The sequence below is a fragment of the Quercus robur genome, chromosome 6 (assembly GCF_932294415.1).
Source record: "Quercus robur chromosome 6, dhQueRobu3.1, whole genome shotgun sequence".
NCBI lineage: Eukaryota > Viridiplantae > Streptophyta > Magnoliopsida > Fagales > Fagaceae > Quercus > Quercus robur.
The window spans coordinates 33,470,999-33,493,064 of NC_065539.1; the positions used below are offsets into that span (position 1 = coordinate 33,470,999).

At 35.7% G+C, this 22,066-nt stretch overlaps 1 protein-coding gene across 9 annotated transcripts; it reads right to left on the reverse strand.

The window, feature by feature from the left end:
• Positions 1-3,237: 3,237 nt before the first annotated feature.
• Positions 3,238-20,773, reverse strand: LOC126688503 (uncharacterized). Of its 9 annotated transcripts, none has more exons than XR_007644272.1 (16): positions 20,514-20,773; positions 19,748-19,906; positions 19,532-19,648; positions 19,338-19,422; positions 18,853-18,961; positions 18,678-18,745; positions 18,468-18,593; positions 17,440-18,380; positions 16,906-17,109; positions 16,741-16,801; positions 13,308-13,421; positions 12,914-13,027; positions 12,730-12,816; positions 6,508-6,574; positions 3,828-3,894; positions 3,238-3,586 (listed from the first exon to the last, which is right to left on the reverse strand). XR_007644272.1 is itself a non-coding variant. In XM_050383218.1 (15 exons), the coding sequence occupies exons 1-14, from the start codon at positions 20,627-20,629 to the stop codon at positions 3,871-3,873; spliced, it is 2,325 nt and encodes a 774-aa protein (XP_050239175.1). In that variant the 5' UTR covers positions 20,630-20,773; the 3' UTR covers positions 3,238-3,586; positions 3,832-3,870. The 9 variants fall into 9 exon arrangements, 7 of the variants coding, with proteins under 7 accessions (XP_050239175.1, XP_050239174.1, XP_050239169.1 ...); XR_007644273.1 differs by having other exon boundaries at positions 3,567-3,586; positions 3,832-3,894; XM_050383218.1 differs by lacking the exon at positions 6,508-6,574 and having other exon boundaries at positions 3,832-3,894.
• Between the last annotated feature and the right edge of the window lie 1,293 nt (positions 20,774-22,066).

Genomic DNA, 22,066 nt, shown 5'->3' on the forward strand with positions numbered 1-22,066 from the left:
TAGGCGATAATACAAACGAGTTGTTGGACAACGAACATGGGAGTGACTATGATGATAATTAGACCATTGTTGTTGTGTCAAACTCAGAGTCAGGAGAACACCGGTAGATCCGGAAACTTCGCAATGGTAATCAATATGAGTCCGACTGTCCAACTAGTCTTCCATTTGCCCATTAAATGAATTTTGTTTGTTTGTTTGATTGATTGTTCACGGAGAAGATTACCCGCTTGGCCACAAAGTCCAAAAGATAAAAATAAAGAACAAGAAGTGGACCCATCCTGAATCCCTATCCTATTTTATCACTTCCCAACCCAAGTTTCAAGCCTCTGAATCCCATATTTAAGGAAGAGATGTACAGACACTACACCCTTAATGAAGTGGGCCCATCCTGGCCACCCACCTGGCCCAGACATCATCAGATCAAGTCATAAATTTGTCCTAAAAATACCTTGAGAGTCCAAAAGGGGTAAAATTACAAAATGGAAAAGCAAGACCAAGGCTAAGCCTATAGGTGCGACCAAGGACCAAACAAAAGCTTTTAAGGACTCTTTCAGCAAAAATCTACCAAACTGCAAGACTCTAATCTAATGTCCTGCATAGGATTGGCAGATACAAATAAAGGTGTAAAGGCCTCACCACTACAATGAAATCCCATTGTCTGGCCTCCATAAGAACTAGAAAATACAAGGAGAAAGTCTATAAACTTGTATCATTTTTCTTAGTAATTTAAAGACTTGAGAGTAGAGTTTCTCTCTACTCCCCCCCATCATGGATTTTTACCATTTGCACTCAACCAAATGGATTTTCCACATAAACAGTGCTTTTTGTGTGTCTTGCGTCTTGTCCATTGCACATCATACCATTAATCATCCTTAGTCAGCCATTAACCCATGTTAATGGCGCCCAAATGTATGGGCAGTCTTGATAAACCAATAGCCAACGCCCTAAAACCCAAACCAATAGCCAATGCCCTATAATCAAACTACCATGTACAAGGATAACTCTGGAATTAGGGAAAATAATCACTAAACCAAAGGAAAAGAGATTGGGTGAGATCAAAATCAAATCCCAATCTCAAAGTAATTTGACCTCCAATCACCTTATAAATAACGACGTCACCAACCCTAAAGTATACAAAAAATTCTAAACTATTAAGAGATTCGTTTCCCTCATATTTGCTACTAATTTAAGCATCAAAGAATCTCCCTCGCCGGCACTCCAACAAGTCTCTATGTTCTTTTGCAAGTGTTTTTCACAAATCAAGTTGAGCCCTTGATCAAACCATTTCATCATTTGTTGTTTTCGTTGTGTTTTTTTTAATTAAAACACACAAAGGCATCCTCCCAAAGCATTCCAACAAATATTTTCTTTGTGCTTTACATCAAGCAATGTAGAATTGTTTTATTGGCGCCGTGCTTCTATTGAAGATCGGTTTGGTCCAGAAAAGCCAATAGACTTCTAGCCTTCTCCATGTATTGAATTTCTAAAGTTTGCATTGGGAACTTGGATTTGGATTTTAAATTAATAGATTTGAAATCAAGGGAATCCATTGAATTTTTGAGTTATTTCAAATTCAAGCATTTTAAAGGTTTAAAATCCTTGGTAAATTTGTCAAATCTAAATCCTTGACCTTTTTAAATTTCTCAAACAAGTTATTTGAATTTTAATCATCCAAATCCAAATGCTCAAATCATGTCATCCAAAGACACCAAAAGTGTATTATTCAACGACAATAATATTCTCTAGACAGAAGCAACGACAAAAAACCAAATTTTATGTAATCATTAGAAAAGAATTTTTGTTTTTCTGATCCATTGTTTTTTGATCAAAGAAACTTGAAATTATGTTGTCTTTTGTTCTTTTTTGAATTTCTTCTACCTATCCATGTTAGCATGTGTCATGAAGTATTTCATAGTTTTTTTATTAAAGAAACTTGAATGTTATGTCGTTTGTTCTTTTTTTGAATTTCTTCTATCTATCCATGTTACCATGTGTCATGAAGTAGTTCATAAGATCAGACATCTGAGTGCTTTCTTTAATCGTCATCAGAACCCATTATTAATATCATTGTATTATCTATCATTTACAACATGTCATATCAGCAGTAGTGAAATATTTTGTGAAAATTATTGTGAACTTTTAGTTGTTATTGTTCCTTACCTTAAAATTCTTGCTCAAGGCTAGATAAACTCCGTGGAGATCAATCCAATCCAATCCAATCCCATGCACATGGGCCAACTCACAAGCATGCACACATGGTCATTGGCATTCATAGATTTCCTGCAGTTATACAGTCTTATCGAATCCATGTGATCCGTCAGCAGAATGCTAGAAACTTGTCACAGCCACAGGAGCCAGATTTCAGCAGCAAGTATGGCTAGACTTTCATAGCAGCATAAATATTCACATTAAAAAAATAAATAAATAAATAAAACCTCTCGAGCATTTTCCTAAATCAACCACTTCAGCAACGTTTCTGTCACATCAGGGCCACCTTTTTTCAATCTTCATTTGATGCCAAACAAGCAAATACAATTTTATTGTTTGAAAAATTGGTCAAGGCACAGACCCATAAATTTTCGTGTTAGGCAGCATTTGGATTGCGTGTCCAGCGTCTGCGTTTCCCTCTTTTCTTTTTTCTTTTTTTAGCCGTAATATTTGACTTTTCAGCAACACCAATAGGTCCCGTGTATTATTTACAGGAATCACAAACTTCACTTTTTAGTAACTTTTTCATTAAAAATAGGTCTCATAGCACTATTTACACATTTAAAATTTATTTTGCTATAGTGTTTTCGGTTTTCAATTTTCAGCAAAATAAGCTATATCCAAACAAACCCTAGACTGACTTCCTAATGCTACAGACAACGTACTCATAACAAAACAAAAAATTCAAACTTTTGCATCAAGGAGAGCATTCTGACAGGGAAATGAAATTTTCGTATGAATTTCAGAGTTGTCCCAAAGATCAACATTTTCAAACAAGCATAAAGTACGTGAGTATGTTGAAGCATAGTAACACAAGCAATAAGCCAATAATTACTCATAAGGCAAGAGGGTAGACCAGTATCTATTCTATCACGTGTAATTCAAATTATGCTAAACCTGTGAAATTAAAAAATTTCTCACAAGATGGAAATTGGGACCCCAGCCATCCAAGATAGACCCTCTAAAATTTTGCTAAAACAGATTGTCCAGAAGCCTAGGTTCAATGATGAACTTGACAGAAAACAGTGCTCTTTCAAACTATAAAGAAGCTTTTATAACTTTCTGAAGGAAACTTGTTTATAAATATAGCACTCAAAGGTTACACTACAATACACTTGTACTAGGATACAACACATCACTTGATTGTGATTAACACAAATTAACTAAATCAATTAGGCCTTCAACCTGTCAATTGGTTTGCTCTTCATTTTTTTTTTTTTTTTTTTTTTATAAATACCTTCATCCTGTCACTTTGTCAGCTAAATAGATCCCTCTGCCATTCTGCTCCATCTTGAACCATATCTTCCAGTAAAAGCACAGCAATTTTCTGACTGCTTCCACACATGTTCTTTTAAATTGTCCTTTCCTTACCTTCAACCTAAATCATAGGATTGTGATCAGTATCTCATTAAGTTTTGTTCATTTCAGTAGCGTTTTGTATTTTTTAGTTATTTTTTATTCACTGTACTTTATCTAAACTAATATTTCAATGAGCTATAAGAAATTGCAAGTCTTGTTGAGTGATTTTTTTATATTTTTTTATTTATAAGTCTTGTAGAATTATTTCATTTATGTCAAACTTAGCATCATAACAAGAAAAGGTCTTCTTAGATATGCACCTACTGCTGGATGGAGACTCAGTAGGTGACTGCAGGCTTCTTGTCACTGTCTGCCCTCACAAGTCATCTGCAGTGACCCCATGTTTCTTTTGAATAAAGGAAAATTTCTAATTTATATATATATATAAAGAGCATAGTGAAAGGGCTCACTCAACCAAGTACCACAGTGGGGTATGCAAGATAACACAATAGCATTTAAATTCTAAAAGGGGAATAGAATTTTAAAGCAGAGTGCTGAAGACAGAAACTGTGCAATTTCCCTTTTTTGATTTGTGATAGGAGTGAAAAAATTTACTGCAATCCAGATAGCCCAATTAACATTATAAATGATCATCATCATTACAGAATTAAGGCAATCATAATTCCAATATTTCTCATGAAATTAATTTTCAGCCATGTTAATATATTAAGAAATAACACTTGAGAACCTTGTCAACTAAACATTTCCAGTGAAGTTGCTAAAAATTGTAATGATATTAATTATTACGGTGGGTTTTAGAAAAGAAAGGAGTTCCTCTAAAGTATATTAAGCCTATTAAGGATATGCATGAAAGAGTTGGAACTAAAATGAGAAGATGCAGAGGAATCACAAGTATGTTACGTATCACTATAAGTTTGCATGAAGTTCATGTCTCTTTGCACTGATTACTGATGAGCTCACTAGACTGATTCAAAATGAAGTCCCTTGGGGCGTGTGTGTATATATATATATTGTAAATGATACAATTTTAGTGGATGAAATTAAACATGGAGTTAATGTTAAGTTAGAAGTTAGAAAGGATGCTTTAGAATCTAATTGCTTTTGGCGAAGTAGGACTAAAACAAAGTACATGAAATGTAAGTTTAGTAAAAGAAGAAACAAAGATGAAGAGGTTGTAAAACTCGATGCTTAAGTAATTTCAAAATCTTGAATCAATAATTCATAAGATTGGAGAGATTGAATCAGATGTGAATAATAAGATTGAGAGGGAATAATAAGATTGAGAGGGTGGGTAAGTGAAGAAGCACATCATGAGTCTTGTATGATCGTAGAATATCTATTAAGTTAAAGGGAACATTTATAAGATTTGCTATAATACCAGCTATGCTCTATAGTACTGAAAGTTGGGCTATTGAAAAGCAACATGTTCATAAAATGGGTATAATGAAATGAGAATGTTGAAATGGATAATTGGAAATACAAGAAAAGATGAGATTCAAAATTAAACTTTATCAAATTCAACATTGTCTAACAGATTAAACTTTCGAGACAAGTGGTAATCTATTTTATATAACAACAACAAAACAAGAACCTTATATGTGAGAGAATGAGGTTATTCCATGTGGCATATTCTTTGATAATTCTTTCATTTAGCCTTCCACCTCATCTTTTAATTAATAACATGTATCAATCTTAAAATAGGTACTATTCATTTAACATTCCACCTAAGCAAAGGTTTTAATGAATTGATTCATTTAACCCTCCACCTAAGCAAGGTTTTAATGAATTGATTCATTTAACATTCCATCTAAGCAAAGGTTTTATTGGATTTTCTAATTTTCATTATTTATTTATATTTCAACAATACATAATTTCATCTCCTTCAATCTATTCTAAAACAAGATAGTGTGCAGGGTGAAGTTAAGTCGATATACTCTCAATCAAATTTATTCTCTCATCCCCATAGAACACAACTTTAACACAAACCAAAGTCTCTTTCAACCCTTTCAAAGGGAGTCCCAACCAATAAAATTTGCAGCCTGCACCCTAAGAAAAGGCACTTGAAGACATGGAAGCCATATTTATATCTTTCTGTAGAGTTTGGGAGGGGCTTAGTAGGCAACCTTACTCCCAAATTTCTACATACAGATTCCAAGACTTGAATTCGTGACTCATCAGTTGGGCAGAAGGTACTTACCATTGTGCCAAGTTCCAACAGTATTCAAGACCAATGCTTTTTGAACATTAAAGATGCTTGCACAATAAATTTATTTAGACCCAACCATAGAATATTTCACATACGTATATATACTTACATATGTACATGTCCCATATATTTATAAAATAAAAAAAATACATATGTACATGTGGTGTGAGTGAGAAAGCTAACATTCCCCAGCACTTGAAGGTGTTAGCAATGTACCCAAATTAATTGGATAAAAATAGTCTTATTAAACATCAGGTTACTCCTTTTAATTGAGGATCCTCATATTGCATCACAAATTTTCCTGTCTTTCCTAGAATTACAGCAGCCTCTTTCACTTCGCAAATGAATCATACTAAAATTTGTTGCTAAGTGCTAACCATGGGTTTGACCCTAGCCCACTCTGCAAGAATTGCCCCCATGATCATCATCGCTCCTTTGTGTTTGCTGAAAATCATACCTACTTAACTTCTCAAAACTCAAAAGGTTTCACTTCAAAACTATTTTATAATGCTCTTTCACAAACATCCTCAAAATCCTGGAATTGGAGTATGAACAAGTAACATGTAGAAATCCTTGCATTCAAGGACATAGCTATGATTCAGACAATAAAACTAACGGCATTATGATAATGAATTAAAGAAACTGTTTTGCTTCTTTGATGACTAATTCCTACTTAAGTAAGCAAACCCCAAATAAAAAGAAGAATAAAATAATAAATGAAGTACAAGCTATTCAAACTTCAAGCTCAAGTGATTGTGAAAGGAGAAACATACCATTAAAGTGGAGTTGTGCATGGGAAATGAACTCTCGCTATTAGCATTCTAAAGCGTATGTAGGGACCTACAAAAAAATAAAATAAAATAAAATACAACATAAAAACCAAGAAATTCCACATCAACATCTTGTTTAATCTAGGCCAAACTACAATTTTGGTCTCCGTACATTTGTTACAATTTCAATTTCGTCCCTATTCATTTAATTTTATTAGTTTCGTCCATCAACTTTCAAAATCAAGGTACCTAATTGGGTCAACTTTTTTGATAATTTGATAGTTTGGGGAGGGGAAATTTGAACCCTAGATGTCTCCACTGGAAACACCAAGAGGTGCATACTAGTTGAGCTACAAGAGCCACAAGGCTCTTGGCTTTTGATGATGTCAACTTTGCCCCTCAACTTTCAAAATCAAGTCAATTTTGTTCCTCAACTGTCAAAATCAAGTCAGTATTATCCTTTTAAGTTGACTTGATTAAGGATAAAAATGACTTGATCTTGAAACTTGAGTGACAAAATTGCCACAAAATTGGCCTAATGAAATTTATTAGGATGAAATTGAAAATTACCCCTATTCTTATAGGAGCAAATGTGTAGTTTGACCTTCAATCTACGATAAGCAATGTCACAGAGCAAAGTTAACCATTTCAAAACACAAGTGACTGCATTGGCATGCCTACGCAACTAGATTGATTACAAAGTTTTGGAGATGTGTGGTGAGTAAACATAAGAATTCTCTAGGTACCTTCAGCTGATTTAGGCTCATGTTTGTACCAATTGATAACCTATTAACATTGATTGAAAACAAGGAAAATGAATTGACTCAAACAAAGAAAGCAAGAAGAACCATTTCAACTCAAGGAAGGAGCCTTCCTCCCCCTTGAAAGTTCAATTGGTTCTGTTCTCTCCAAATAGTCCACATGATACACAACAGAATTGCCCCCCAAATAACTGCTATCCAATGCCAACCAATATCCCTATTCCAACAAGCTAGCGATTCCACCACTTGCTTAGGCATCACAATTTCACACAAGATACCAAACAAGCTAAACACAAATGTCCACAAACTATATGGCATAAGAACAGTGAAGAAGCAAGTGATCCACCAATTCCCAACTAATCGTACACATGCAACGCCAGTTAATGACAGATATATTCCTCTGCCTCAGATTATCCAATGTAAGAATATTTCCCTTGGTGGCTGTCCAAGTGAAAAAAGCTACTTTAGAAGGAGCTTTCACCTTCCAAATCTCCAAGGTAAAGAACGACTTCCTCCAGGCGTTAAAACTCATAACATTTGTGTGGACAACAGCTTTAAGGAAAATCCTCGTAGTTGATAATCTTATCAGATGTGGGATGATACTGCTGGCCAGGTGTACTATGCACAAAAGTAATGGTGAGAACACATATCACTTCACTTGCTGGGGAGCTATGAGCAAAATATTTGCATTTGAATCTAATTGGGTGATGCCAGAGTTGGTTGGGGAGCTACAACAATGTTGAAAAGGAAGCCAAAGTCTTTCAAAACTAGATTATACAATATTGTTCCATTGTCTCATTTGGAAGTTATGGAAGTAACAAAGTAGAAGGATGTTTGAGAGGGAAGGGGTGTGCGCTGAGAAAGATAAAATCGCTGTTTATCGGCATTTTGTTTTACTGGTGTCATTATTTGAAAGTAGACCTTGCATTGTTGATGCAGCCATGGAAGATTAATTTGTTACTACTTTGCAAATTTGTATTTCAAGACTTATTATATAGGGCCCATGTGTGAAGTCCAATTGAAGTAAAAGTCGTGTGGTTTTAACAGTCTGGTTATGTGTGTATTAGGAACACAGTTTATTATTTGGGTTTTTATTTAATATGTTATGGTCAATTGGGTATTCAGGGGAAATTCTATAATTTCTGCAATTCCTGCATATTAAAAATATTTTGGTATTTTAGGATTGAGAAGTTGCAAAGGATTTTCTTTGGAGAGGTCTGTAGGATGAGCATAAAGCTCATTTAGGATGGGATAAGGTGTATTTTCCTGGTTTGGGGATCAGAAAAATCACTACCTTTAATAAAGCTCTTCTGGGTAAGTGGTTGTGGTGTCATGCAGTTGAGGAGACACAGTTATGGGGTGTGTGATCAGCTTGAAATTTGGGAAGGAATTTTTTTTTTTTTTTTGGGGGGGGGGGGGGGGGGGGGTTACTCGAAGTTGTGTAGGGGTTTACATGGGTGTGGTGTATTGCGGGTTATACGGATGGGTTGGGAGAGTTTTAGTAAGTTTATCTACTTTGAGATTGGGTTGCAAAGTAGGGTCCGGTTTTGGTATGACTGTCGGTGTGGGGATGAGCTGTTGAAAGTAAATTTCCCGATTTTATTTGAGATTGCTACTTATAGGGAGGCATTTGTGGCAGATATGTTGGTGAGTCATACTGTGGAGGAAGAGTGGAGTTGGATCTACGGTTTCAACGTGGTTTTAATGATTGGGAGATGGAGTTGGTGGGGGCCTTTTTTCATACCTTGGAGTCACAGAATCCTGCTATTGAGGACGGAGATAGGATGAGGTGGTGTTTGGGGTCAAAGGGGGATTTTGACATGTAGTCTTTTTATGGTGCTTTGAGGGGATCTAACTCTATTACTTTTCCTTGGAAAAGCATTTGGTGTATAAAGGCTCCACGTCAAGTGTCTTTTTTCATTTGGACAGCTGCATGAGGGAAGATTCTCACAGGTGATTATTTGAGGAGATGGGGTTTTGCTTTTGTGGATTGGTGTTGCCTCTATCGATGTAATGGGGAGTGTTGATCACCTCCTGTTGCATTGTGGGGAGGTTTCTCAATTATGGAGTTTTACCTTTAGATCATTTGGTGTTACTTGGGTTTTACTCAAGAAGGTTATTGATTTATTGGAAAGTTAGAGAAACTGGTTGGGAAAGCACTCTTTGAATATTTGGAATTTGCTACCTCATTGTGTGATGTGGATTATTTGGAGGGGGCGAAATAATCGCATTTTTGATGATTTGGTCCTTACCAAGGATAAGCTCCTAGCTTTATTTGCAAGAACCTAGTTTGATTGGTCTCATGCGTGGGGATTTATCTCTAAGGAATCCATTCTGCTGTTTTTAAATTCCCTTCTTGTTCATAATTTTTTGTTTTCTTTATATTGTACATATTTTATCTGCCTACTTCATTTTTTTTAATGAAGTAGTTTTTTCTTAATAGAATTTCTGTTATCTATCCCCCCCCCCCCCAAAAAAAAACCCTCAATAATCCTAAGTAACTTGGGTTTTATCATCTTAGAGTGCAAGTTACTCCCTGTGTACTTGGGTGTCTTTTTTTTTTTATATATCATTAAATCTTTATTACTAATAAAAAAAAAATCATCTTCAAGTGCAAGTTAGTTTTTTTATAAGGTTTCCTTTTAGTCTACTAATCAAACTAGGAGTTCCTGATACTGCTAGAAAAAGAAAGGCCTCATATATATTTGTGCTCAATGTACTCAAGAAAAGATGAAGCTGATTACTAATAATACCAAGTGTTTTAAGCATTGAGGCATGTTGGCTTTTGTGTGTTCTCTCTTTTTTTATTTTTTGATAAGTAAGAATTGTAGTATTAAAAAAGACTTCTTCATGGAAAAAGGCAAAGAGAAGCTAGAAGAAATATAAAATAATTTTAAAAAAAGAAATAATTAGGTACAAAAAGATAGAGATTCTATAAACATAGGAATGATGTAAACCCCTAAGCACGAGACCAATCAAATAAAGTTCCTACGAATGAAGTAAAAAGATGATCCCCCATGCTCTCCAAGCCGTCATTATGCTCCCTCTAAATAGTCCACATCAAACACAAGGAAACCAGATTCCAAAATATTCAACGAATGTTTTCCCATCCAGCTCCTCCACCCAAACAATAATTTGATCACTTTCTCTGGAAAAACCCCAAAAGATCCCAAAAGATGCAAAGCTCCACCAACTAATGAGCCCCCTTGCAATTAAGTAAGAGGTGATCCACTGCCTCCCCACTACATCGGTACATGCAACACCAATCCACTATAATATAGCCTCTTCTCCGAAGATTATCACAAGTGAGAATTTTCCCGTACTGCCAAGTGCCAACCAAAGAAAAAAAGAAACTCTCTAAGGGGCCTTCACACCCAAATACTTTAGAAAAAGTGACAAAAGTTGAGCCCCTCAAGGCATTATAATACGAACAATATCAACCTCCCCATTCTTCTTCAACCTCCACTGCACCCAATCTTCATCCTCTCTTATGGGAAAAGATGGAAAAAGATGGAAAAAGACAGCTACTAAATCTATTTCGAAAACCTCATATCCCAACTCCTCTCCCCTTCACCCAGTCTCACCAACAAAAAGTCCATCAGAGCCTCCCCAATCAGTAGAAATTGCAGACAAGACCAGGAAAGCCACTCTAAGAGGTTGTTCCCCTCACCAACAATCATGTAAAAAACAAACCCAACTCCCCACTCCAACCTCTTTTGTTTTTATAGGTAATCAAAGAAATATTATTAATGAAAATAGAAAGTAAAAATACAAATTGTTCATGATGATGAACAACAAGAAAAGGATAAATCAAACAACAAAGACAAGGGAAATCAGGAAACTAATCTAAGAGAAAACAAAAACTCAGAGAGAGAAGAACAATCAGTAAAACTAAAACCCCAACAACAAGACCACTCAAATAGACTACGCTAGCATCCAACCTCAAACCAGATATGCTAACCAAACTGCTCTCAATCCACTCAAATAAGTCCTCCAAAGACCACAACCATGAGAACCCCTACCTAACTTCGAATCCCCCCCCCCCCCTCTTCCACCATTCCTCTCCAAACTTTGAGGCTTCCACACACCCCATAAACACGTTGTCTCAACCCCAAACCGCCACAGCCACTTTCCCAATAGGTCTTTTTTAAAGGTAGCAAGCTTCCGGACCCCTAACCCTCCATTAGCAATAGGAGCACACACTTTATTCCCCTACCAAATGATGTTTAAACTCATCCCCCATACCACCACATAAAAAATCCCGCTGCAACTTTTCAATCCTAATAGGCACACTTTTAGGAAGAGAAAACAAAGATAAATCATAAGTAGGAAGGAACAAAAGAGTACTCTTCAATAAAGTCAAGTGACCACTTTTAGAAAGACAAGATTTTCCTCCACCCCGCTAACCAAATCTCAAACTTCTCCAAGGTAGGATTCCAAATAGCCGTCAACATGTAGGACGCCCCAAGAGGCAAATCAAGATAGGTCATAGGCAAGCATCCTACCTTATAACCAAAAAAAATCCGCCAAGACATTGATATTCTCAACCTCCCCTACAGGAACCACTTCACTTTTGTGCACATTAACCCTGTCACTTTTTTGTGTTCTTTTCTCTCTTTATCTTCTCTTCTTTCTTTTGGTACTGTTCATGGGTATTGTTCACAGTTCAAATATCGTAAAATTCTCTTCTCATTTATTTATTTATTTATTTTTATTTCTCTTACAACCCCAAATCAAGCCTTTTTTTTACCTATCAAAACCCTAAAACTTAACATACTTTCTTCTACCAAAAAGCCATCAAATAACTCATCAAACCATCTTTTAATTCATAATACAACCCTATTACCCTTGTACAAGCACACATGTACAAAGTGGGGAATTTTTCCATAAATTGTATTTTTTTTTGGATTCATGGCATATGTAAGTGGTCATGAATTGATAGTTGAGCATATAGCAAGTATACTACAATTGTCCCAATGATCCCTTTGTAATATTATTTCTATCAATATACATATTTACATATCCCCAAAAATTAAAATAAAAAATAAAAAACTGAAGGAAAAATTCTAAAATTCAATTGGAGATCAGGTAGCATCATTCAGGTTACAAGAACTATAATTCTTTTTTTTTTTTTTTTTTGATAATTAAAATACAAGGTTACAAGAACCATATTTCAAACTAATAATATAAATCTACTAATCATATTGTCTATTTAAAACCAAATTTGATTACTAGGTCCACAAACTTAATGATTGTTAAAATAAATTAATAAATAATTTGCAGCATATAAATAAAAATAGTCATAATGGATCTCCACAAATACTAAACAAGCAATCATCTCTCTGATCATATAAAAAAACTGATCACATGCAAAAAACAACAAATCCAATTTTGTTCCCAAAGAATTCCAGGTACAAAACTGCATTAAATGGAGGTGGAAAATTCTGCTAAATTGGACCTATACCTCAAGCATATTTTCATCAAGAAAACGAGATGTTGCACAATTCATGGCATAAGAACTATCATGTTGAAGGATCCTAAGCTTCCCTTCCTGCATTTAACAGCAAAATTTATAATTAAAAAAAAAAAAAAAAAATCAGGCCAGTGATATCCAAAATCCAAAAATGTAAGTACAAAATCCTGTTTACCTTAGTCCCATAGACAAGGCCACCTCCAACTGATGGATGAAAGCAGGCTACATTGACCTCATCCTCAGCACTAGGAAGAACTCTCACAAGTTCCATATCAGAAACTCTGTAAACCTGAGTAATAATAAAAACTTTTTAAATTTTTATTTTTGATTGAAAAGTTATAGTGTTATACATGCACATGAGTCTTGAACTCACAACCTCACCCTCCATCCCATTATTATGGGAAAATGAAGTGCCAGTTGAGCTATAGCTCATAGGCAAATAAAAACTCTAGGATCATAGAGGGGGATAACTGTGCTTTCATGTTTTTTTATACACAAGTAATATTCTTGGGGAAAGAAGGTCTACACACATATCCAAGAGTACAAAAAAGATAGACATGAGTTCATACCTCCAGAATTGTGTAAATGGGTACTGTTGTCTCTCCATCAATGACAACACTCTTAAGAAGTGAACTATGGCGACGACCGTAGGCAAGTAACAAGTGCTCTGACGTGGGTGAGAACTGAGGAATGAAATAATATAAATGTTTAATAAGCAAAGCTTCCGGTTAATAAATACATACAATGTATCTTTTAAGTATATAAAATATTTAATTATTCTTTGACTACATCATTTCAAGTTATATTATTGCCCTTAGATGCAAGACTGCAAGTAGCAAACAAATGTAAAGCCTGCAGGCTTACACTACTCACTTTTCAGCCAAAAAAAAAATCTTCACATGGAACAGCACATGCATAAGAAGTTGCAAAAAACTTCAGCAATATATAATACCTCTGTTTATTCTTTTTTTTTTTTTTTTTCCTTTTTTTGATAAATAAATAAGAATTTTACAGAAAGAGACTACTTCATTTATTAGAAGTGATTGGTTGAATTTTTCCAAATTCCTTCAGTATGAGGTGGTGATGGTACCAGAGTGAGTAAGTTTTGGGAGGATGTGTGGTGTAGGGGTTGTTCTCTTAAGGAGGCTTTTCCAGAATTTTACCTTATTAATAGGACAAGGGGCTCTTCAGTTTTGGATGTTATGCGTTTCTCAGATGGAAAATAACAGAACCAAGCAAGTATTTGCCTAAATAATAACAATTCAATGTTGATATAACTAAGAGTATAAATTGATACCCATTTCATGATACACAACTACTTTTGCAAAGTAAGGAAAGCGTATTTCTTACCGTTGGCTTTATCAAACTCGCATAAATGGACAACGCTTTTTAGTAAAAAATGAGTTTCTTTTGTGTATTCTTTTACAATACAACTTTTGAGGGGGAGCGGCCATTAAGACGAAGTCAATTGCTAGAAAATGTGTGATAGATGAGACTAAACATGAACTTTAGTACACTTTCAGCAAACGGTTTTTAGCATAAAGCTAAATAAGTTGTTCCCAAACAAATACATAATACAGTTTTAGTAGATGAGACTAAACACAAAATTGATGTTAAGTTGGAAAGCTAGAAGTATGCTTTAGAATCTAAAGGTTCTAGGTTAAGTAGGTCTGCAACAAAATATATGGAAATAAGTCTAGTACAAGGCAAAACAGATGTACAGGCATGTAAAACTTGATGGTTAAAAAATGAAAAAGAGTAAGTGCTTTCGAAATCTTGGACCCATAATTTATAATGATGGGGAGATCGAAGGATGTAAATTATAGGATAAGAACATAGTGGATGAACTAGAGAAGTGCATTACTTGCAGAATACTCAATACCTATCACTTTGTAGCATGGATGGGGGATAAAGCTCCAGGGCCAGATGGTTCATTATTACTATTTTGGTCTATGGTCAGTAGTGATGCTATGCGTTTCTTCTTTTTGATTGGTAAGTTTCTACTTCTTTTTCTTTCTTTTTTCTTTTGATAAGTGATGTTATGCAATTCTTCTTTAAATTTCATGACAATTGCCTTTTTGGCAAAAGCTTGAACACCACATTTGTGGCTTTAATTCCTAAAAAGGCATGCGCAATTGAGCTTTTTGCTTGCTAGCAAGGTCGTTTTGGTCGCCATTGCAATGGAGATATATGGATGGTTGTCCCTCATTGTTTGATGTGGTGTATTTGGAAGGAAAGAAATAGTAGGTGTTTTGAAGACAATGAGCGTTCTATGCCTGATCTCAAGCTTCTTGTTTTCAGAACCTTACTGGAATGGTTCTCAGTATGGAGAAACCATCATTTTTCTTTTTTTTTGGATTTTCTTGATTTATGTAATCTATGTAATTGATTTGTACACCCCTGTATACTTCCTGTGTACTTGGGTGTCTCTCTCTTTTCGTTATCAATGAATCCTTATTACTTATCAAAAAAAAAAAATTTAGGCCAATTGGCCTGGTGGGTAGTGTTTATAAAATACTGGCTAAGACCTTAGTCAGTCATATTAAGGGATGTTAGGCCAATTATCATAGTATGGGATATGTAGAATGCCTTTATTCAAGGGAAACAGATTCTTGATTCGGTCCTTATAGCCAATGAGTGTTTGGATAGTTGCCTGAAATCTGGCAAACTGAGGGTGTTGTGTAAGTTGGATGTGGCTAAGGCATATGATCATGTCAACTGGAGTTTCTATTGTACTTGCTTCAACAATGTGGTTTTGGGGAAAGATGGAAAAAGAGAATAGAATTTTGTATTTCAGTTGTCAAGTTTTTATCTTGGTAAATGACACTCCAACTAGTTTCTTTGAGATTTAGCAGGGATGTGTCAACCCTCTTTCTCCATGGTTTTTTTTTTCTTGGCCAAACCTCTTTCTCCATTGTTGTTTGTGATTGTTATGGAAGCTTTAAGTAGGATGATCACTAGAGCAGTTTCAGAGGGTTATCTAAGTGGTTTTTCTATTGATAGTTTTTGAGGGGAATCAATGGTTATTTCTCATCTCTTTTTGCAGTGATACTCTGCTCCTTTCTTTTGAGGAAAATTCTACACGCATTCATTATCTTCATTTTTGATAAGTGAAATAGAGGAGGTAATGTGCTCAGACATCATTCATTATCTTCATTGTATCCTTGTGTGCTTTGAGGCAGTTTTGGGCTTGAGAATTTATTGGACAAATTTGAAATTCTGCCACTAGGAGAGGTTTCGACCATTGAGCATTTAGCAAGCGATTTGGGCTGTCAAATCTCATCCCTTCCAATGAAGTATTTAGGATTACCATTAGGAGCTTCTTTTAAGGCTAAGTATTTGGGACTATTATTAAGCGTATGCAAAGGAGATTAGTTGATTGGAAGAAAATGTATTTGTCAAAGGGGGTTGTCTTACACTTATTAAGATTACGTTCTCTAGTCTCCCCACTTATTTCTTATCTCTTTCCCATTATCAATGGGCATAGCAAGTAGATTGGAGAAAATTCATAGGGATTTTTTTTTAGGTGGTATGGTAGATGATTTCAAGTTTCATCTAGTCAATTGGAATATTTATTGCACTCCTGTTTACAATGGGGGCTTGGGAAATAAGAAGTTGTTGACCTTTTAATCAAGATTTGTTGGGTAAGTGGTTGTGGTGGTATGGGTTTGAAGAAAGGGCGCTTCGGAGACAGGTCATTGAATTGAGGTATGATCCTGGAGGAGAGTTTGGGGTTTGGGATTGTCTAGGGGAGCAAATGGGGTGGGTTTGTGGAAGTATATTAGATGTGGCTGGGATAGGTTCAAATGCTTCATTCCTTTTGATATTGATAGCTGGATTCTGGCATGATTTGTGGCAAGGTGAGACTCCCATAAAGAAGAGGTATCTTGCATTATTCCTTATTGTGCGAAATAGCAAGCTCTAGATACCCACATTAGGGGGGGGGGGGGGGGGGGGGAGAACAAAACCCAACAAACAAACAAAAACAAGAAAGCAACTGACCTGAATTGATGTTAAACAATGGGCAGCGCGTATTGCCCGTGATGCGAGCACCAAACCAAATCTAGATAATAAAAAAATATACATAGAAGATCAGGAAGAAGTAAGAGAAAAATATAAATCAAAATCTGGAAAAGATATGACCAAATTCAAAAGTTTAAGCTTTACGTTGCCTCCTCAAGGGAATATATCCTAAGCTCATAGAGAACTTGATGAGCTGAAATTGGGTGTCGTGTTGGGGATGTTGCAGTCCCTGCCATGTCATGGTGGACCTGGCTTTGCAACCCAGGATCAGCTTCTAGATGAGGCAGCACACATGCAACACATGCCGCTAAAAATCTCCCGCAAGGTGAAAAATGAGCACCCATTTCACTGCAAATGAGTCCTTACATGTAAACATCCATCAAAATCTGGTTTATGATATCATGCAGTCTAATACATTAACATGATAAAAAGAAATTTGGAGCAATAATCAATAAATAAATAAAAATGAATAGAGTTAAAATAATACCAATATCTCTATTTTCTAAGCAAATGTTGCTCCGCAAAGAACTATAGTTAGATAAGTAGAAGTAACAATAGTACTTCTTCCCATGATAGGTTTTTTAAGGTTAACTGACCAAGTAATAGATAAAAAAGCAATTTAAAAAAGGTTGACATAGCAAGAGAAAACTATTATTTAAAATTATAAAAAGGTTATACCTACAAAGCACAGCATGTGGTATCGTTAATCGACACTTTTCTGCATCAAGAAAGGCACATGGATCTTTTACATCATGAGGCCATATTCTTAACTTCACAGTGCAAGGTAACTCTGCAGCAGCAGCAGCTGCAAGTGAGGTTGCAAGTTCAGATTGGATTCTGGTAACAGCAAGTTGAGGATCGCCTTCATCACGTGGAATGTGATTGAGGATAGCACCTTCAGCAGATCCAGTCGTGGGCACCATGCGGGAACGTGAAGAACGCTGCCGTGAGCTAGATCTTCCAGTGACCCTAGATTGGTTAGCACCAGTTGGCATAACTGATGAAGCCACAGGATTTTCCATTTCACTAAATGCTGATATATTTTCATGAGCTGAAACATTGACTGAACTCATGGTGCGCTGCCCAGCTTGACTCTGGCCAATTAACCACCCTTGCAAGAATGGTAGCTCCCAATACATTGGGTCACCAAAAGGGAAGAAACGATTATTTCTCTCTTCAGGCTGCGTTTCCATGGTCTCCATGGCATCCATAGCTGATTGAGTGATTGCATTATCCGTTTCACTCATTAAAGAATCATTTCCTGTATCTTCTGGCACAGGAGATGAGCTATTAGGATCAACAGGAGACAACAGAAGTTCATACTGCCCTGATGGAGTAGAATATGTCAAAAGCCGCACTGAAGCAGAGGGATCCACTCTTGGTTGCACATTACTTGAGCCAACATCCCCATGAGTATTCTGCAAAGATATTCTCCCATCATCTCTAGCTAATGAGGGCCATATCAAAAAGGGGAGAGACATGAGAGGAATTTCATCTGCTAAACAAGGACGGCCACTGGAATGAGAATCAGCCAAGAACACAGTGGGTGGAGGATAGCGCAAGTAACCTGGAGAAGTTGCAATTGTCATCGAGGAATCTGATGAGTCAAGGTCATTGACCTGCAAAGCAGCACAATATTAGAACCAACAAGATAGATCATGAAAGGCTAAAAGGCATGGCAATATGATTCCACCAAAAATAGTCACCTCAGCAGTTAAAAGAAAAGGGGCTGCGTGGGGGTGAAAATGCACAGCCCGAAGTGACCGCCGTGTCTTCAGTACAATGACTGGTGATGATGTCTCCCCTCTCCGGTTGTAATGCCACATATAAAGCTAAGGCAAATTATAATCCAACGCATTAAAGAACAAGTCAACATAAGACATTATGTAAATATTTGAAGGTCAAAGAGTCCTCACCTTGTGACCTGAAGCCACAGCAAGAAGCTCCCCTTGGGCATGGAAAGCAATGGAAGCAATAGGACGATCTGCATGGAGGAAGGAAAGAACTATCATATCCATCATAAAAATAATATAATCTCAGAATGATACTTTTCTCCAAATGCTAGATAAGGAAATCCATAGAGGTAATTACAAAAATCACGTGATCCTATACACTCTGCAGTATTTGCATCCCACAAACGAACTTCATGATCCAAACTTCCACTAGCAAGTATTTCAGGATAAAATGGATGAAATCTAACCTGCAAAGTTCCACAAGCACATGAGAAAGGAAGTTGCATAGGAGAAATAGAACACTCATAGAATAAGTACATGTGATGTTACACATCATATCTAATAATATGCATGGATTCTCGTAACGGGCATGAAAAGAAGCTCTGTCAGGAAAGCTTTACTTCATAGGTAAATCACCATATGACACATTCCATATGGTGCACATCATAGAAACACCTGTTATGGCACTAGTTTAAATTATAATTTTCTTTTTAAAAAAGCCAAATAGATAATCAGAGCAGAAATTTAAAACTTTAGCATGTTTATTCGAAAACATTATTTACAACATATTCTATCAGCCTAAAAGATCAATAAATGTCAATAAAGCATATAAGATAAACTTACCACCCAAGGGGTCCTCCGGTGACCACTCAAAACCTTTAAGCAGCTCCCAGTTTGGCAATCAATAATCTTCACCGTATGGTCTCCACTGCAGGAACATAAACACAATGCTATTTAAAAATTGAAGCATCTCTAGAGAAATTTGTGACCCAACCTTGGGCATAAGCTAAAAAGATAGAAAGAAAATGGAAACTCACTGAGTAGAAGCAAGCGTCCTCCCATCAGGGCTGAAGGCTGCTGCTATAGTTGACCTTGGAGGAGGCAACAGTGGACAATATTTTGCTGATAAATGCCGCAACGTTTCTGCCTCCACCCTGGAAAAATGTCAAAAGCTCAAAAAAAAGATAAACAAATATACTTATTATACCAATGAATGAATATAACAGAAGAGCAATAAAGAACCCAGACAATACCATGAGACAAGCCCTTGTCTTGCATCTATTGCTGCTTCATGCCTTGACCCAACCGAATCAAGATGCAGTTTTGAACCTTCTCCCCATAATCTTTTTGACGAACTCTTCGTTCGAGGACAAACCTCCCGTCGTGCCAACAGTCGAAAGACATTGCCACCACTAGCAAAACCATAAAAGCAAAACCAACTTAGTAGAGGCAACACCAAACACATTCAAATTCATTCTATACATTCAATATTATTATCTATATAAAAACAATAAGCAAAATAACCCCTTCAATCAAACAGCAAAGCTAAATTCAGCAACATCAAAATAACAAAAATCTATACCTATATACCACATTGTTCATGAATCAAGGAGTTTTAAGCATAAATCTGAACATCACAAGTGAAAATAATCAATAAAGTACTAAACGAGATATTTTGTAACCATCGGATTATCAATTTTGGCAATTTCACCAAACCTGAATTAAAAAATTAAAAATATCTAGCATCGGCAACTGAATTGAGGTTAAAGTTAATTTGGCAGAAATTGCACGAAATTATATAGAAACACTAATTATAAGGTTGAAGTACAAAAAATTGATCCGAATTTTATGAAAACCACAAAAATTGAGTCGAAAGGAGAGTGAATTCTCCGAATCTGATCGAAAATTCAGATCTTCGGCTAGAGCGGAGGGGGTGTTGATGTATGGAAATCCAAATAGAGAGGAAATTGAAGAATCCATAAGAGAGAAAGCGAGGGCAAAAAAGGGAATAAGATTCACCTATGCTTGGAATTGGAATTGGAATTGGTGTGAGGAGAGCGTGGACCAGAGGTTGACGGGGCGTTAGCGTCGTCTCCGTAGAAGGATGCCCTCATCTTTGTTGCGGAGGAGCTCATGATTAAAGACTTTGCGCCATATGCCCGAGAAAACGAAGCGGGGACTAGGAACTTTCCCGAGAAAGTGAGAGAGGAGGCGATGGATCAGAGTCAGAGAGGTGGGAAAGGGCTGTGTCTGTGTGGAGGGGCTGCATCGGACTTGTTAGATGAAAACGACGGAAAAATATTTGCAAAAATAATATTATTTTATTATTATTTTTAATTATTATTATATTTATTATTTAAAAGGTCATTGTCTTGAACATGGTGTGATATATAGCCCTGTTATCGATTATGTAATAGCAATTCCCCTTTTTAATTTCATCTTTATTACATAGATTACTTATTACAAAAGAATAATTATTCTTTAAATGGAAGAATATGATAGGGCTTCAAATTAATATATTTTCTAAAATATAAAATTTTCTTAAACATTATTTTTTACAAACTTTTATATATAATAATAAAACTTATAGATAGGAATAATTATTCTTTTTTGTTTTTGCTAAGAGAAAAATGAGTAAGGGCGACTTAAGTTAGTGTTTTTCACATGCTTTCAAAAAGAAAAGTTAGTGTCTTCCACCTAAGCGTGACATAGTGACATCTTACCAGTTGGGCCTAAGAACAAGAGATTCAGATGAGTCATAGCTGTGCATCCAACCCTATTGAAGACGCTAGTAAGCATGAGCCGACCACAACAATGCTAGGTGCACAACTATTCCATTACAAATATCTTCTATTCCCAATAATAAATATTATTATTCCAAATATCTTCTATTCCCAATAATATAATTTTTATTCAGTGAACCAAAAGTGCCCTAATTGTGTTTTGTAAACATAACTGTTTTAAGTGTTTTTTATTTAAGTAAGAGTTATAATCTTTTTCTTTTCTTTTTTTTGCATCAAATTAGAAACCAATTTAAAGTATCAAAAACTTGAAATTGTATTAATCTAAATTAGGTCAAATGAATTAAAATCATATTTTAAAAACACGATTTTAAATACTGTCTTAAAATACGATTTCAATAAATTAAAAAATAAAAAGTATTCAATTTCAAAACAATCCCACTATAAATAATCAATATTATAAATATATCATTCTTTCTTTCTTTCTCTTTTTTATTTATTTATAATTCTATCTGTTATTTTGTAAAATTTTGTGAATGATTCCACACTTGACCAAAATGCCTTGCTGTAGAGTCCGAAATTATCTTCTTTTTTTTTTTTTTTGGTAAGCTAGTCTGAAATTATCATGACCACGCATTTGCACGGGTAGCTATATGTGACTCGTGCCATTTTTTATATTTCTTTTGCTTTTTACCCCTTTAATCATAAAATAGAAGGAACAAAAATATGAACCTTGACTTTGAGCAACAATAGAGAAGCAATCAATAAGAATAGTGGTGGTGTTAAAGGGCCGTAATGTTCGTTCTCTTTAGGTTAGAGATTCCTGCCCGC